This window comes from Alosa pseudoharengus, unplaced genomic scaffold, assembly GCF_046254945.1.
Source record: "Alosa pseudoharengus isolate Yale_2024_CS ecotype anadromous, Long Island Sound unplaced genomic scaffold, YU_APseudo_1.1 YU_APseudo_1.1_scf_7, whole genome shotgun sequence".
In the NCBI taxonomy this organism is placed as follows: Eukaryota; Metazoa; Chordata; class Actinopteri; order Clupeiformes; family Clupeidae; genus Alosa; species Alosa pseudoharengus.
The window spans coordinates 6,843,541-6,859,374 of record NW_027468859.1 but is presented as its reverse complement, the minus strand read 5'-3'; the positions used below and the strand labels follow the sequence as shown (position 1 = coordinate 6,859,374).

General features: G+C 42.7%; 1 protein-coding gene across 2 annotated transcripts in view; it reads left to right on the top strand.

Annotated features, from left to right (window-relative positions):
• coq8aa (coenzyme Q8A, genome duplicate a) overlaps positions 1-15,834 on the top strand; it is a 39,964-nt gene that overhangs the window by 13,384 nt on the left and 10,746 nt on the right. For both annotated transcript variants that reach the window (XM_076273305.1, XM_076273304.1), the window contains exons 5-9: positions 6,805-6,885; positions 9,431-9,556; positions 13,975-14,060; positions 14,404-14,544; positions 15,538-15,619. In XM_076273305.1, the coding sequence (XP_076129420.1) occupies positions 6,805-6,885; positions 9,431-9,556; positions 13,975-14,060; positions 14,404-14,544; positions 15,538-15,619 (516 nt within the window). The remainder of the gene's footprint in view (positions 1-6,804; positions 6,886-9,430; positions 9,557-13,974; positions 14,061-14,403; positions 14,545-15,537; positions 15,620-15,834) is intronic.

Sequence of the window (15,834 nt, the reverse complement as noted above, 5' to 3'; positions counted from 1 at the left end):
CACTGACCAAGAAATACCTGGTCAGAAATCCATGGCGAGCTGTTTATCTGTTATTTTAAGAGTGTTTTATCAACAGTGATGGGCGGGTGCACAACTACACCCTGCTTTTCTCGTCCACAGGAACGTGAACCAGCGCACATCCATGCAAAACATTACAAATTACATGATTACAATGGGGAACATAATAATTATAATAAAGATATCAGGAAATACGTCTCACAATGAGTAGTTTCACCATTCACCATCATTTGCAAATTGTTAATGACAGTTAAAAGTGAATAGGCGAGAGGCACATATGGAGCACATCTGAAGACGCACTGTCACGAGATCTAAGCAACTCCTCTGCAGGATAAATGTCCTTAGGTTTCTTATTCAGTCATTTAAACACTATTGGTGTAAGTGTTGCCTTTTTCAGGCTATTTTGTCAATGGTAACCTATTGTCAGTCAATAGCGTAATTAACTGTGTAACTGTTTTGTGTTGACTATGACACCACAGAGAAGTTAGTTTTACTTTGCCAATGAGTTCAAATAATAGACGAGTGCAGATGCGTTTATAGGCTATACTCTGCTAGGTTTTAAAGCATGGTTTAGTGGAATACCTGTTCCATACAGTCTCGCATGCAAGCAAATTCCTTCAAATGGGCCGCTGACTACTACAATACCGATGCGCTGTTTGAAGTCCAAATGCTTGCTGTTAAATGCATTGGTTTAAAGGATGTAACGCCCAAAACACACCCATGATTAACTAAGAAACATAAGATCCACTTTTTTGCGCCAGGTGCCGGACTTTTGAAAACAAAACCACACCCAATGTGGACTGGACAAACCCCTAAGCTATTTGCTAGTGACCATGCGTATTAGACAAATATAGCCCTATATCTCAATTACTATTCAGCCCACAGGGGTGAATCTGAGGACAAATGATGGTCAAATTAAACAATAATATGATTTTAAATGTTAACATTGAACATTTTGGAATGCTCTAGCTTTTTCAGCGATATATTAAAATCTATGTGTTTTAATACAGAGTAAATGCAATACAGGAATGGCATGGAGGAAGATGGGAAATGTCTTAAATTGTGTAATATCTCATCTAAAGGCTATATGCTTTCAGAAAATATATAGTTTAGGGTGTTTAATTTGTTTTCCCTTGACTATACATGCCAAAATGTATCCACTGTACACTAGATTCGTCTTTGCAGAATAGAGGGCGATGTGTTGTGCAAGGCATGGAGGTAGATGAGACATGTCTTAACTGGTGTTCTATCTCATCTACAAGTAATATGCTTTCAGGAAATATATAGTTTAGGGTATTTAATTTGTTTTCCATAGACAGTATAGGCTAAAATGTATCCGCTTTACACTAGATTCGCCTATACAGAATATAGGGCAATGTATTGTGCATGGCATGGAGGAAGATGGGAAATGTCTTAAATTGTGTAATATCTCATCTAAAGGCTATATGCTTTCAGAAAATATATAGTTTAGGGTGTTTAATTTGTTTTCCCTTGACTATACATGCCAAAATGTATCCACTGTACACTAGATTCGCCTATGCAGAATAGAGGGCGATGTGTTGTGCAAGGCATGGAGGTAGATGAGACATGTCTTAACTGGTGTTATATCTCATCTACAAGTAATATGCTTTCAGGAAATATATAGTTTAGGGTGTTTAATTTGCTTTCCCTAGACAGTATATGTCAAAATGTGTCCGCTTTACACTAGATTCGCCTATACAGAATAGAGGCCAATGTATTGTGCATTGCATGGAGGAAGATGGGACATGTCCTATTTGGTGTCATATCACTTTTAGAGGTTATATGCTTTTAGAAAATATATAGTTTATGATGTTTAATTTGTTTCCCTTAATAGTGCAGGCCAAAATGTATCAGCTGTTCACTTAATTCACCTATACAGAATAGAGGAGTATGTATTATGCATGGTATGGAGGAAGATGGGACATAAGCTGATTAATGCTATATTTCATGTAGGGCATATGCTTTTAAAATATGTATAATTTTGGCTGTTCTATGATTTTGGTAATACCATGACCCATGCATAGGCATGCATTTTAATTATTAATCTTAAACTTTATTTATTAGTATAGCATGCACTTTTTGCCAGACGTCACAACAATAGTCACCTCTTTGGAGGCTAGCTGCAGTTATCTGCACCTGTCTGTTGAATTTGGACATTATCATGTACATCTTCAACTTTGCCTTTACAATTTTCCTTCATTCATTCACTTACATAAACATACTGTGCTGTCTGATTACTGTTTTAGCCAAAATTGTGCAAAGTAAAGAGGCATCATACAGGCCCCTCTGATTGGACAGACAGTCTCAACAGATCAGTCAACCCCCCGGGCAAGAGGTCAATTACTATAAGTCTTGGAAAATAATGGACTGATACTTTCGTGTGATATACTGTATATGATTCAGTGACCTCTAAATCAGACCACCAAAAACACTTTCCTAGGCTGAATAATGCTTAACTATATGTTTGTACAACTTTAACATTGTGGAACACTTAAATGCAAAAACACACTGGCTCTATTTAAAGACTGAACAACCATTTCCATTGATTCAAAGGGCCAAAATAAAAAAATAGACACCAATTAGCAACAAACAAGTCTGAAATAAGCCTGAGAAATGTACTAACTCTTTGAAAATAAAAGAATGTTCCTCAACAATGCAATATTCTAAAATTCCATGTTAAGTTAGATGGGATCAGATATTCTTTAGAATGCTTATTTTACAACATTCTAATTACAGTTTTGTCAGTTTTTGCTGAAGGATAATGCCTAAAACAACCCTCATTTTAACATATTTCCACCAACTGGATTTTCATGGACTTTTACTATGGTGTTTAGATCACCAATTGAAATATAAAAATGTGAAAATAAATTCTGTTGCAATTAGTTTTGGGTCAGACCTTACTTTGCCTGGACTACTAGTTCAGGGTCATGATGTAACAACGCTCCTGGTCCAACATAAGATTGTCCTCCCCCTGGCATCTGAACCCAACCATTTGACAGACATTTAAGTGCAGTATGTCAAGTTTCCATCTAGTTTTGTTCAAATTGAATGGTGTTGTGTTGAAGACTGGTAGGGCCTGAGGATAGAAACTCGTAAAAAAAACACCCTATTCTGATTTGCCTTTCCATGTATGATACAGATGTAATGTTTCTGGTCGTTCACCTATTCAGACAAATGTGTCCGTTCTATTGAAATACAGTTGTTTTGTGTAGGCTATGCAGTTGTCAGTGTGAATGCTCAGATGAAAACTGATAAGGATTTAAGTATATATACACAGTGATATACAGTATGTGACCAGTCACTGTTTATGTCAGTATGTATAGTATATCACTTATCTTTGCTTGTCATCATATAATTTTCATCATTTTACCACATAATTGTGTTTATTATTACGTAATAGTATCTGTAGTGCTTGTAATGTTCCATAATGCAGGTTTTTGATTGTTTCTGTTGTTGGTAATGACTCGTATGGCCCATAACTTTAAAATGAATTTAACTTATTTAAATATGCCCATGTGGGTCTCCTCAGGGCACGGTTCTATTCACAGTAACGACGGGCACGAGGCACATGCAGACACAAATACACAAAACTAGAATTGAATATTAGGCTTGAGTATCTGAACATGGCCTTTGTCTCGCTCACAGAGGAGGCTTTCAGTGACCTCTTTCTCCGTGGAGTTGGACTCAGTCGGAGAGGAGAGGGAGGGCGAGTCTGTTTGGGTGTTTGTGTGTGCAGTCACTTGGGCTCAGGCTGGTACTGTAGGTGGCGAAGGGACATGTCACTGTCAGGCCAAACGGACTGTTCAGAGTGTGGGAACGTTCGTGCGAAAAGCTCTCCTCCTTTCAGCACCCTCCTTTCTCTCTCTTCTCTCTTTTTTTCTTTTTCTCTCCATCTCTCTCGCAGTCTTCTGTCCCTAATGTTTATTTTCCACTGCCACTTGATACCCTGTACATGATAACAGAGTGGGATTACTTGCTAAATTCCCACCCTGGTGGCAGGAACACGTGTGGCACTTTGGAAGGACGATATGTGTCGCTTTTTCTCCCCTCCTCCAGTCGTTGTTCCGTTATCAGATCCTCAATCTTAACGCGGACGCGTTTAAAAAAAAAAAGAGCCAAAAGTGGATAGGTAAACACCCGCCGGCACCTGTTCACATCGGCCCCTTACAAGGCCACGCCGCCACTCGTATACATTACAGGAACGCCAGTTCGTCATCGCGGTCCCCAGCAGTCCAACAGCATCTTGGAATTGTAGCGCACCCAGGGCAGATCGTGTGGCCATCTGTGGAGGTGTTTAGGTCGGGGCAGGTTACTTTGTCGTCCCCTACACATGTAGACGTGGAATTACCCCCCCCCACCCTCACCCTTGACCTCTCCTTGACTACCAGGCCCTGTCTCCACCAGCAGAACCTGAATACCTGCCCCTGGCCGGCCTTGAGAAAACTGCAGCCTCACCGACTTTCTCCAAGATTAGGTTCTTCACAGGATATCCAGTTCTGGTTCTCCAAGATTAAGTTCTTCACAGGATATCCAGTCCTGGTTCTCATGTGCTCATGCCTGTGTAGCAACCCCAGCACTGGAAGGCAACCAAACACGATGAAGGATTGACCCCTGAGATTAGCGAAGGTGTACTGGCTGGCTTGCACCACCACCATCTTGTCGTTAACACCTGTCGCACTTTTGATATCTCATTAAAGCATGTCTCTCGAGATGCATCAAAATGACCAGTGGGGACCAGCTTGCAAACGACCATCAACAACATAGCTGCCTGTTGTCACATTTATTCCCAGTCTTACCATCTATATTTGTAAACCCTCTGTGCCATGGTAGCTCAGGCCTTTTGTCCTAAATTGGTTGCCTTAAGAGTGTCCCAGGCAGCTGGAGAATGGCCCAAAAGGCCACTCAATGTCACCTCAGTGGTGGATGGCATCAAGGAGGAAAGGTGTGGGATGGGTGGGGGCTGGAGGAGTCAAGTTTGCACAACAACAGACAATGACACGAGTGAGGAATGCTCTAAATTCATTGTGTGTAGAGGAGAATTGGTTCAACACCAACAAACCAGTTTCTTTTATGCGGAAGAGGCTAGACTGGTTACTGTTGCATTGTTTTGTGCTTCGGTATAGTGGGCTAACACACTTTTCATGTTTCTATTCGGTCCATGCTAAGTACCAGTCTCTGTGGGATGTTTATGGAGTGTAAACCACAGAACTGCATGCCCTCAGGCACAGTAGACCAATTACACACACACACACACACACACACACACACACACACACACACACACACACACACTGCACTAGCCGTGCTATGTAGTAATAGTGTTTTCCCAGAGCAGGTGCGGTTTATGTCTGACTCCACAGCCTTGTAGCTCTACCTGCTGTGGTGAGTATTACCAGGGGAAACGGTAACCAGTGGTGTAATCAATACCTCCGCTCTGCCAGCCAAGTAGAGCTGCGCAGAGCAGAGCCTCCAGAGCCTGAGGTTTGCACTGCACTGCACTGCACTGCCTGCTCTAAAGGTCGCTAGTTTGGGAGTATAAGCAAACTGGAGCAGGATGGTACCAGCAGAGAGTTATCGTTTGGCTGCACTTCAAGAGCAATGGAAATGGTCTCAAGGTGCTTTACAGAGTCTAGGGCCTGACCGCCCCTCACACACCCTTGAGAGCGAGCGCTATGGCAACGGTGCCAGGAAAAAGATTAGATTAGATTTCTTTATTCTCATTGCATGACACATACAATGAAATTCAGCTATCTTGAAATGGAGCTCAAAATAATACTCCTCAATCATTCACATACAGCAGCTCATTCACACATACACAATTATCAATATATGCAAACTAACTCTTTTAAAAAAGAGTGTATTGCACAGGTTAAAATGATAAATATATAATAATAAATATAATGTTGCACAGCTGTATCTATAAGGTGTGTGATTTTGGTGCAGAGTTAAGTGTGGCTTTGGGGTACACACTGTTCCTCAGGCTTGTGGTCCGTGCTTTGATGGACCTCGAGTTCAGACGGACTCCCTTTATTTTCCTTGGCTCTTTCCGCGTTTCCCCCCTAAATGCCCCCTCGCACACACCAGGCAGTCCTCTTCGTTCACCCGTCCGCTGCTTGTTGATCTCCACAGCTCCAACAGAAGGAGGAACTGCGGATAACGTACAGTGCGTTACTGTGCTTTGCTCTGCTCTGCAGTTCCTCCTTCTCTGCTGAATTTCACAAGCTAGGGGAGTATTATGTAATGGCTGACGTTACGCAACACCCCAGCACACGAAAGCGCGCTCACCGCAGTCTTGTTATTGTTTTTTCCTGCCATTGCCCAGTAAGGAGAAAAGAGAAAGTGCTGACTGTTAAAATTACTGTTTGAGACTGTGCATATTATTGGCGTGTTGCCCCCACCTCAGAATATAGTGGTATGCTGTGGTATTTGTGGCAGGGCCATGTGCGTTGCTTTTTTGTACGCTCCCTCCAACGGAGAACAGTTTGTGACAGCTGCAGATAAGACCTGTTCTCTCACCTCCGTGCCAAACTTACTCACTCGGATGCTGCTGCTGTTGCAGTCGCATGGATAGAAAAGCACTGAAGCCTGTATGTTGTCCCAGAAATCCCAGATGTCTGATTACTCCATGAAAAATATATTTAGATATTTTCTGTGTAGTGGCAAAATAATGAATACAGAAATCCTTTATAGAAAAACCTATGTCTGCTTGTGTGTTTTATATATAAAAAAAAAACCTATGTCTGCTTGTGTGTTTTTTTGTTTCAGGCCTTGCTGTTGGTCTGGGTTTTGGAGCTTTGGCTGAGGTGGCCAAGAAGAGTTTGGGAGGACAAAATGAGGAGAAAAATGGTAAGATAATAATCAAGATTTTTATATTAATCTCTGAGCATTCACTACTGCATAGTTCCCTCTAACATAGACTAACTATTCCCAGTCTGATATGTTAGTATAATTAATGTGGTGGTTATAGTATTTAGCACTTTTGGACACTTTTGTCCAAAGCGACATACAAATAACAACAATACAATCTACAACAACAATGCAAAGCCCTCCTCATTGCAGATTGGCAATTCCACAACCCTACAGAAAAAGTAGGTCATACTGAAGCCTGCTGGACTGATGTTAGTGCTGCCTGTCAACAATAGGGCGCTTACTAACCAGATTAGATACAGGGATATGTTGAAAGCACATTATTAGCAGAAGGATTGCCAGATAACAAGACAAGGTGAGACAAGAGTGAAACTTATCTGAGAGGTGCCTTGCTTGTGTCCTTGCTCGGTGTTGCTTTACAAGCAGTATATTGTGTTATGATCCTGAAATCAGTCATTTATGAGGCTCTCCTGATTCTCCTGAGTCACGATGCGTATGCTGCCACTCCTTGCGCTATCCTTAAAGATCTTGATGAATCACTCTACAACCTGGTGGCAATAAAATGAGACACCAGGGTCACTCTTTGTTTGCAGCATCTCTCTCGCCCTTCTTATAAAACCTGTGACTCTTCCTCCTTCGTGCGGTCGGTTCCTTTTTATTGACGGGACGGCCGAGGTTCGCTCTTGTCCGTAAAGTTCAGCCGGCAGCTGCCAAGCAGGACCAGCCACAGGCCATATATTCAGCTGACCTTTAAAGCCCCACTGTTGCAGGAGTCCGTCACCAAGGCTGAGAACGCCGTGCTGTGTTAGAACTTTAGAACCTGTGCTGTCTTAGAATCCTTTGTCATAGAAACATCAGGGACATTTAAAGGGTTCCTGTCTTAAGTGTGTTGAGAATAGAGCAGGACTCGTCACATTGACTTGGCATGCAAATGATTCAGTTGCCCACCACCATCTGTTGGAAATGTATATTGCATACATTATATAAACAGATCAGGTGTAAACATATGCCTGTGTTTAATTGTAGAGTAACTCCCAACTCCCAGTGGCCTGGATAACGTCACACACATTCTGGCAGATTACAGATCTTGAGTAATCCGGGCTCAAGGTAGTAAGTCGGCTAAAGTTTCGCACAGTGTGCGTCTACACCATGCTGCAAGTCCTGGCCCACTGACACACATTTGTATAACGCCTGCTGTTGACCACTAGAGATGGTTTTGTGTCCATCCTTTTCCTAGTGTTGTAATAGAAAATGGGGAATCAAAGAAAATGTTTTCTTCCTGTGTGTCCATAAATGCCCACTTGAATTTGCGTTTAGGAATCAAACTGAGCAAAACAAGGTGTGTTTGTTCAAATTGAATTGTGGCTGCGCACAAAACATCTGTGATGGACGGGCCTGCAGCTCTGTAGAGTGCCCAGGAAGTTATCAGGGACCAGTAATGACACACACACACACACAGGACCAGTAATGAGATCCAGCCTTCAGATGTCACACAGAGAGACTAATGAGGACAAGTAACTTCATAAACACGTCCAAGAATAGCTTATGCTTGGACACACACACACGCACATAGACACACACAAGGATGCAAAGACAGACACACAGCCACACACACACACAGCCACACACACACACACACACACAGCCACACACACACTATACAGTGCCATCCTGTAAACAAGTTGAGGGGATCCTCCAGGGCCACCATAGACCCTCATTACAGGCAGTGTTTACCAACAAACAGTGCTGTCCTGCTCTCTAGTGTGCCCAGTGCAAAGGTTTCTTATGCAAACATTCTAACATGCACATTTTGCATTGCATAATAATAAGCACACAATGCAACAACATGCAGTGCAGCCAATGATCAGTGCAATGGCGGCAAACAACTGTTGCTACTCCAACAAACACGCTACTGCATTATTTCATTTGCTAGGTTTTTTTTTATTTTTTAGATTTATTTTTGAGCTTTTCTTGGCTCTATTGACAGGATGGCGGAGAGTAGACAGGAAATGAGTGGGAGAGGGGGGCAGAGCTGGCTTGGGAATTGGCCTCAGGTTGGACGCGGGCCTGGGTCCCTGTGGGCACTGCATGAAGTCTGGGACACCGACCCACCATTTGCCTGTTGTGTTATATGTGCACATATGCATATGTCCTGTCATGTTTTTGTATTGTGTTTGTGGCAGCCTTCACCCCTATCCAAAACAAATTTCTCCCTTGTGAGACCTAATAAAGTAACCTTGAGCCTTGAAAACAGCTACATGGCTATGTTTAGCCTCTTAAGCTGTTTGAAAAATAAAGCATGCGTTTCCACAATATGATTACATGTTAAGCTGTGGTAGTTGTTCTTTATTGTTGATGTCTAAAGACACCAAATACTGTAACTTTGTTTTTGAGTGTTATGAACGCCTTGATTTAAGCAGCAAAGAGTTAACTCACTCTCTGAGTCTGACATTTTGTGTGTGGGTTGATTTGACAACATGGACAACAAACCTGACGGACATCTTCTCTCCTTTCCTCTCCTCAGGGAACAAGAAGTCAGTGCTGGAGTCCAGTCCATTCTTATCGGAGGCCAACGCAGAGCGCATCGTCCGGACCCTGTGCAAGGTGCGCGGTGCCGCACTCAAGCTTGGCCAGATGCTCAGCATCCAGGGTGAGTCCTCAAGCCTGGTCCTCAATGTTGGGCCCAGTGTCGTTTTTATAACCTTCCTCTCCAGTGTTGAAGGAACAACTTTTTCCCAACTTTTTTAGGAAATTAGCTTATTTGCTGTCTACCCCAGTGTTAGATAAGAGGATGCATACCTTGGAAGTGGGTTACACCAGTTAGCCTATGGAGCTATAGCTTAACTGGTGTAACCCACTTCCAGTGAATTAGCAAGTAATAGTGAGCCAGTGAACTAGCTAGTAATTGCCGGCACAGAGAAGAGAAGGGCATGTATCCTCCTACCTAACTCTGGGGTATATGGCAAATAATATCCTAAAAATTGGCCCGTTCCTTTAAGTGTTTATAGTGTTATCAGGGAATCAAACAGTGTTAGATAAGAGGGTACATACCTTGGTGGCATTATTGCATCCCTTAGGTAGGAATACAATGCACAATTGTTCTCTCGCGAGAGAACTCCTGTAGCCGCATGTGCATTTCAAAACAAGACTTCTAAGCTGTCCCAGACTTAGGTGCTACTTTTAAGGCTAAAATGCCACGTGAATTATTCTTAGTTAAAAAAAAAATATGACTCCTAAAGTTATGAGTGACACGCCCATTATTTATCTCAATTCGACGATTCTTAATTTGACAGTTAGGAGCTACTTTTAGCCTTAAAATTCTTTGTGAATATGGAATTTTCCAGAAGTTTTTTGGAGCGTACAAACGCAGGATTTGACAAAAATATTTATTGAATTAAAATTGAGTCTCGCATATAATCTTTTCACTTTATTCACTCTTAGCCTAGTTCTCATGGTGAAGTCTGTTATCATGGACCCTAGGGCCTGTCCCTCATTATTTATGGTCACTCACTATGGACCTCGTGTTAGCCTAGTCATAGGTCATGACACAGTTCTGTAAATGTCGTTTTGCTCTCCAGTGCGTTACACAACCCCCATCACCTACTCCTGTCCAGCATGTTTATCATAAGTGCCCCTGTTTCCTAACTGTCCTGTATTTTCCTAGTCCTCAAAGGGCTATGCCCAGCAGCCCGGTGGTAAAACTACCCCCATCAGTCAACCCACTATTGCCACCCACATAGTGGAGCCTAGCCCTGGCTCATTTATCATGGGTGCCCTGTTTTCCAACGGTCCCTGAGACTAACCTGTCATGTCTATGACTGGACTGTGTTTCTCAGTGTCATGCCAGTCATTAGTACTGGACATGCAAGTGCCAATGAGGTGGTGTGGTCTGACGGGAGCGTGATAGTGAGTGAGGAATGAAGTGAGAGTGAGAGAGATCAAGACATGACTGTCTTACTAAAAAAAAACATCTTTTGGCTGGCAACCTTGAATGTAGTCATCCATGTATGTTCCCTATGTATCATTGTGTTGTCATTGACAGTGTCATAAGTCAGCATCGGTGGTGACTGTTTTGGCCAAGAGTGAGGGGCTGATTCAGTGAGCCCCTCAGTGAGCAGTGCTAGTTAGTAAATTACTTAGAAAGTAAATCATACTGAGTAAAAGATGGCAGATCAGGGCAAAGCTTTAGTAAAAAAAAGCTGTGTACGCTTATCGTCCGGATTCTTGACTGGCACCCTTGAATTTAGTTTGCGTTCCCTGCTTGTCAGGTCGTCATTCAAGAAATTTTATCCCATACCTCTTATTTGCTCATTCGCTGCTGTGAAGTTGATACGATCTTGACCGACATTGACATGCAGTGTTTCCCACAGAATTGAATTCTATTTGTGGTGGTAGGTTTGCAGAATTAACTCGAATGCAACAGTTTTTAACAAATTAGTGCAGCACGGTTATGATTCTAACCAGATTTAAGCACAATTTAGTACAACCAGGAAAATCATTGTGTGGTGGTCAATGATGATATTGTGGTGGGCCGCCACAAATAACTCAATGTATGGGAAACACTGACATGGTCTTGCCCCTGACATTGACCCTGGTACTGGGTGGACTGGAATGTGAGAGAGAGGCGCTAGTGAGTCTTCTCCCTGTTGTCTCAATGTGAGAGAGAGACGCTAGTGAGTCTTCTCCCTGTTGTCTCACTTAGGTCTATCCTCTGAGGAAAGCCATGGTTCACTAGGTTGCACTTCATATTAAGTCTAGTCATTACAATGCACATAGATAAACAACACATGGCACTTTGTACTTGTTATGCACATGTAGATTCTTAGGGCTCCTGCAGACTGCCTGCGTGGCGTGAGTGTGCCTGCTGCATGGCGTGTCCGTTTTTATTTCGGCTCCCATGGTAACAGCTTAGAGCTTGCACACTGCCCACGTGGCACGCGCGGCTCAAGCCACGCCGAAAAAGTGTGCACGCTAGAAAGAGGTCCCACGCCTATTTTTCACGCGACACGCAAGCGCGTTGGAAGCGTTTCCATTCAAAAGGGAAAGTGAAGAGATGTTTTAATAGACAGAGGGGCCGCCGCAGCGCAGCGTCAGACACGGAACACATAGAAAGGTCCACGCAGCCACCACGGAACTGACACGCCACGCCACGCAGGCAGTCTGCAGGAGCCATTACATGTTGAAATCCTGTCACAATATGATACTATTAAAATATATTGCACAAGATAATGATGGTGTTAAAACGGTAAAGCAACTCTACCACATCAATGTCTTGTGTGAATGTGGGTGTGTACACAGTCCACTTTCTGCATCCAGCGTGTACGTCTACCAGCAAACCACCAGGCGCCTCTGTGCAAAATGGCCAGGTCCCCTTTGGCACGCTTCCAACATTGTCCTGTTGGTGGTGTGTGTGTGTGAGGGGCTGGAGCCCAGGCTTACATGCTGAGGGACAGCAACAGCTAAGGGGTTGGGGGGGAGGAGGTATCAAAATAAGCCCTCAGCCATGCAAGGACTGTGACCTTCTCCCGCTGAGATGTAGCAACCGTGAGTGGCCACCAAACACATTCAAACACGTACGCACAAGAGAAAAACAAAAGAGCTGTGTTTGGTGTGTATGGACAGACGGGTGCCATGGGTGAGGGTACACAGGACTTCTGGCAAAGGCCTTTCGTCCAGCAGTAGATCAAGGTCATGGATTCAGTCTCATTAGAAGATAAAGTCCATGATGTTACACTGTATGCAGTCAAAACAGCAGTTAAAACATTGTGGTACAAGCGAAACCTTCAAGATCATTATTTCAGCAGACACTTTGAAGTACTCTGTGGGATGGACTTAATTCATGCAAATAATGTGTACAGAGGCTTCTTATCATTGCTACTGAAACAATTGACAACAAGAAGTGTGTGTGTGTGTGTGTGTGTGTGTGTGAAAACAGTCTGTAACACTAAGGCCACACATGCAGGTCCTGTAGTATGGACACCCTCATGACGAACTGTGTTTGTACTGTATGTGTGCTTTCAAGAGCAGCCCCACACTTTTCCTTCCAGCAACACCTGCATCTGCTGCGGTTGTGTCAACATGCTTAGATCATAACATGCATTGTGTGCAGAGGGCAGCTCGACTTTACATAGCAGAGGTCACAGTTGTTTGTAAACGGTCAGTCATATCAAGCTGGGCCTTAGGAATGATGAATGCCCCTAGCGGATTTTTTGGGAAGCTAAAGCTATTATGCTTACAGTTACATAACATGATGGTGTGTTTCATAAAGGCAGTTTTCTTGTTTTCTCTATCAGAATTTATGTGTTAATGGTAATGCTTCCTTTTGAAACTAATGTTTAATGCCAAAGCGTAGTATCGGTCAGGTGCAACTATTTATTTATTTATTTACTGTTGCCATCACTACCATTGTCCAAAGTATTGCCCTAGAATTGCAGTTTGTATCAGAACTCCCCCTATTACCGTCGGTCCCGTATTTCCGCCGTCTTGCGTGTATGTGTCACTTAATATCCATTTCTATACAAACCAAGACGGCGGACTCCTAAAGAAACGCAACCACCCACACCATAGGTGTATCTAAATTAGCTATGTACCAAAAATGACATTTTACCGTGACTTAAAGAGCTGTAAACAGTGTTGTAAGGCTGCATGTACACAACCGCTTGGAGCTCCAGTGGAATTTTAATTTCATGACGAGAATTCTCAGTCTAACCGTTCATGTGCCGTAGAAACGGCGTAAATAAGCGACCCATCAGGCCAGCACTATAACTCCGAGCGTGGTAAACAAAATGGGATATTTCAGGCAGTAAATGCTCCAGTTAAGAACCAAACCAGATTTTGTTCAAATCTACACACCTGTAGAAAAATGTAAGGTTCATTTAGCAAATTTTATTTTGAAGTGTTAAAAAACATCAGTTTTAGAATTTCCGAACAAAAGTGGTGATAATTGGGGGTGTTACGATATCCATCTTGTTGTTGATTGTTGGCTCATTCATCGCACAAGAATAAGGTCGATCTCTCTTAATGGCTGAACCGACTGTTCCATTGCCTGTTATGTCTGCTTATTTTCAGATGATGCCTTCATAAACCCACAGCTGGCTAAGATCTTCGAGCGCGTTCGCCAGAGTGCTGACTTCATGCCCATCAAACAAATGACGGTAAGACCTGCTGTTAATCTTGGCTGTGGGGTCATAACTGTGAAATGCTATGACTGTTGGGTAAGCCTGTGATTCCCCGATGGACGTGGTGCGATTAGTCACAATGAAGAGGTCTTGAGTGATTTACATCCAACCAACATCCAAACAGGATCCCTGCATACTGACCAATCACACTTAGCAAATCATCGGCTAAATAAATTCATGACCTAAATCTGATAGAGTAGACCTTTCTACCAGGTGCCGGCCTGAGGTCATTTGACTTATTATAAAGCAGGTGACTAGCCCAGTGACCAGTGTTTAGTCAAATCGAGTCAAAGCTCTTTTCTGTCTCTGTCTCTGGCAGAAAGCCCTGAACAGCGACCTTGGGCCCAACTGGAGGGACAAGCTGGAGTCATTTGAAGATCGGCCCTTCGCCGCGGCCTCCATTGGCCAAGTGCATTTAGCCAGGCTGAAGGACGGCAGAGAAGTGGCCATGAAGATCCAGGTGAGGCGAGCGCGTGTGTCTCCTGAGCTCACAATTAAAGGGCCGATGTGTAGTACTCAAGGTGTCTTGAACACATCATCACGTTCTCCACAACACAAGTATTTAATGCAGCGCCACACAGGAACAAAGTGCTATTACAAGAGAGGCTGCCAGACGTTCTGGTGCTATTTCTAGGTCATTCTTGAATGTTTTAAACTTAGCTCATAGCACCTTTATCTCTTGCCAATCTTGTAACTCAAAATGTTTACATGAGATGTAATGAAGTAATCTTGAATCTCTTTAAGTATAAAGACTCGAAGGCTGCAGTTGCTCAGTATCTGATCTGACTGTGCCAAACAGATATGTTAACTGAATGGACTGTTGCCAAGTACACTCATGGTAGAACTGGCTCTACGAATGCTTAACTGTGTACTGTGTAACCAGAGTTAAAACGTCAATGTAAGTGGTTGAAAATGTAATATTTCTTATATATCTCTTATATTTCTTGCTGGCATACCACAGCTGTAGGTTATACTGCTAACATTTAAACTTGGGGCGGCGTTCTCCATGGTCTGTCGTCCTCACGTTCTTTTAACTCCGTATCGGCTCCAAGTGTTGCACTGATTTGTGCTTAGCTTCCATCACACCAATAAACAGACTTCCTTATAGTCAAGTCTCAGCATGTTTCTGGGTGTGTAACACCCTTATCTGCTCCACAGTTGCTTCTGTGAGTATCCTATAGAACAATAGAACGGAGTAGTATATACTACAGAGAGGTATCATATGGTGGTGACGTGCTGAGACATACTAGTCTTTAAAGTAAATAAATGTTATGTTCTAGCTTGTACTCTTTGAGGTAAATAAATGTTATGTTCTAGCTTGTACTCTTTAAAGTAAATACATTTTATGTTCTAGTTTGTACTCGTTAAAGTAAATAAATGTTATGTTCTAGTTTGCTTTTATGTCTTCGGTTCTCAGAATGTTCTGTTCCGTTCTCCTCTGTTGTTTTGTTAGTACCCCGGGGTGGCACAGAGCATCAACAGTGATGTGAATAACCTGATGACTGTTCTGAGTATGAGCAACGCTCTACCTGAAGGTGATTGTCTCTGATAATTACACACGACACGTGTTCTAGCTACAGTAGTTCTGCATAAGTTTACACCCCCATGCTAAAGGTGACTAAAAAAGAGGAATACAAAATGATCTTTTGGAAATGTATCTAAATGCCTTAATTTAAAAAATGAGGAAAAATCCAACCTTTAAGGACACCAATTTTCTTTGTGAATTAACAATGTATCGTAAATAAATAAA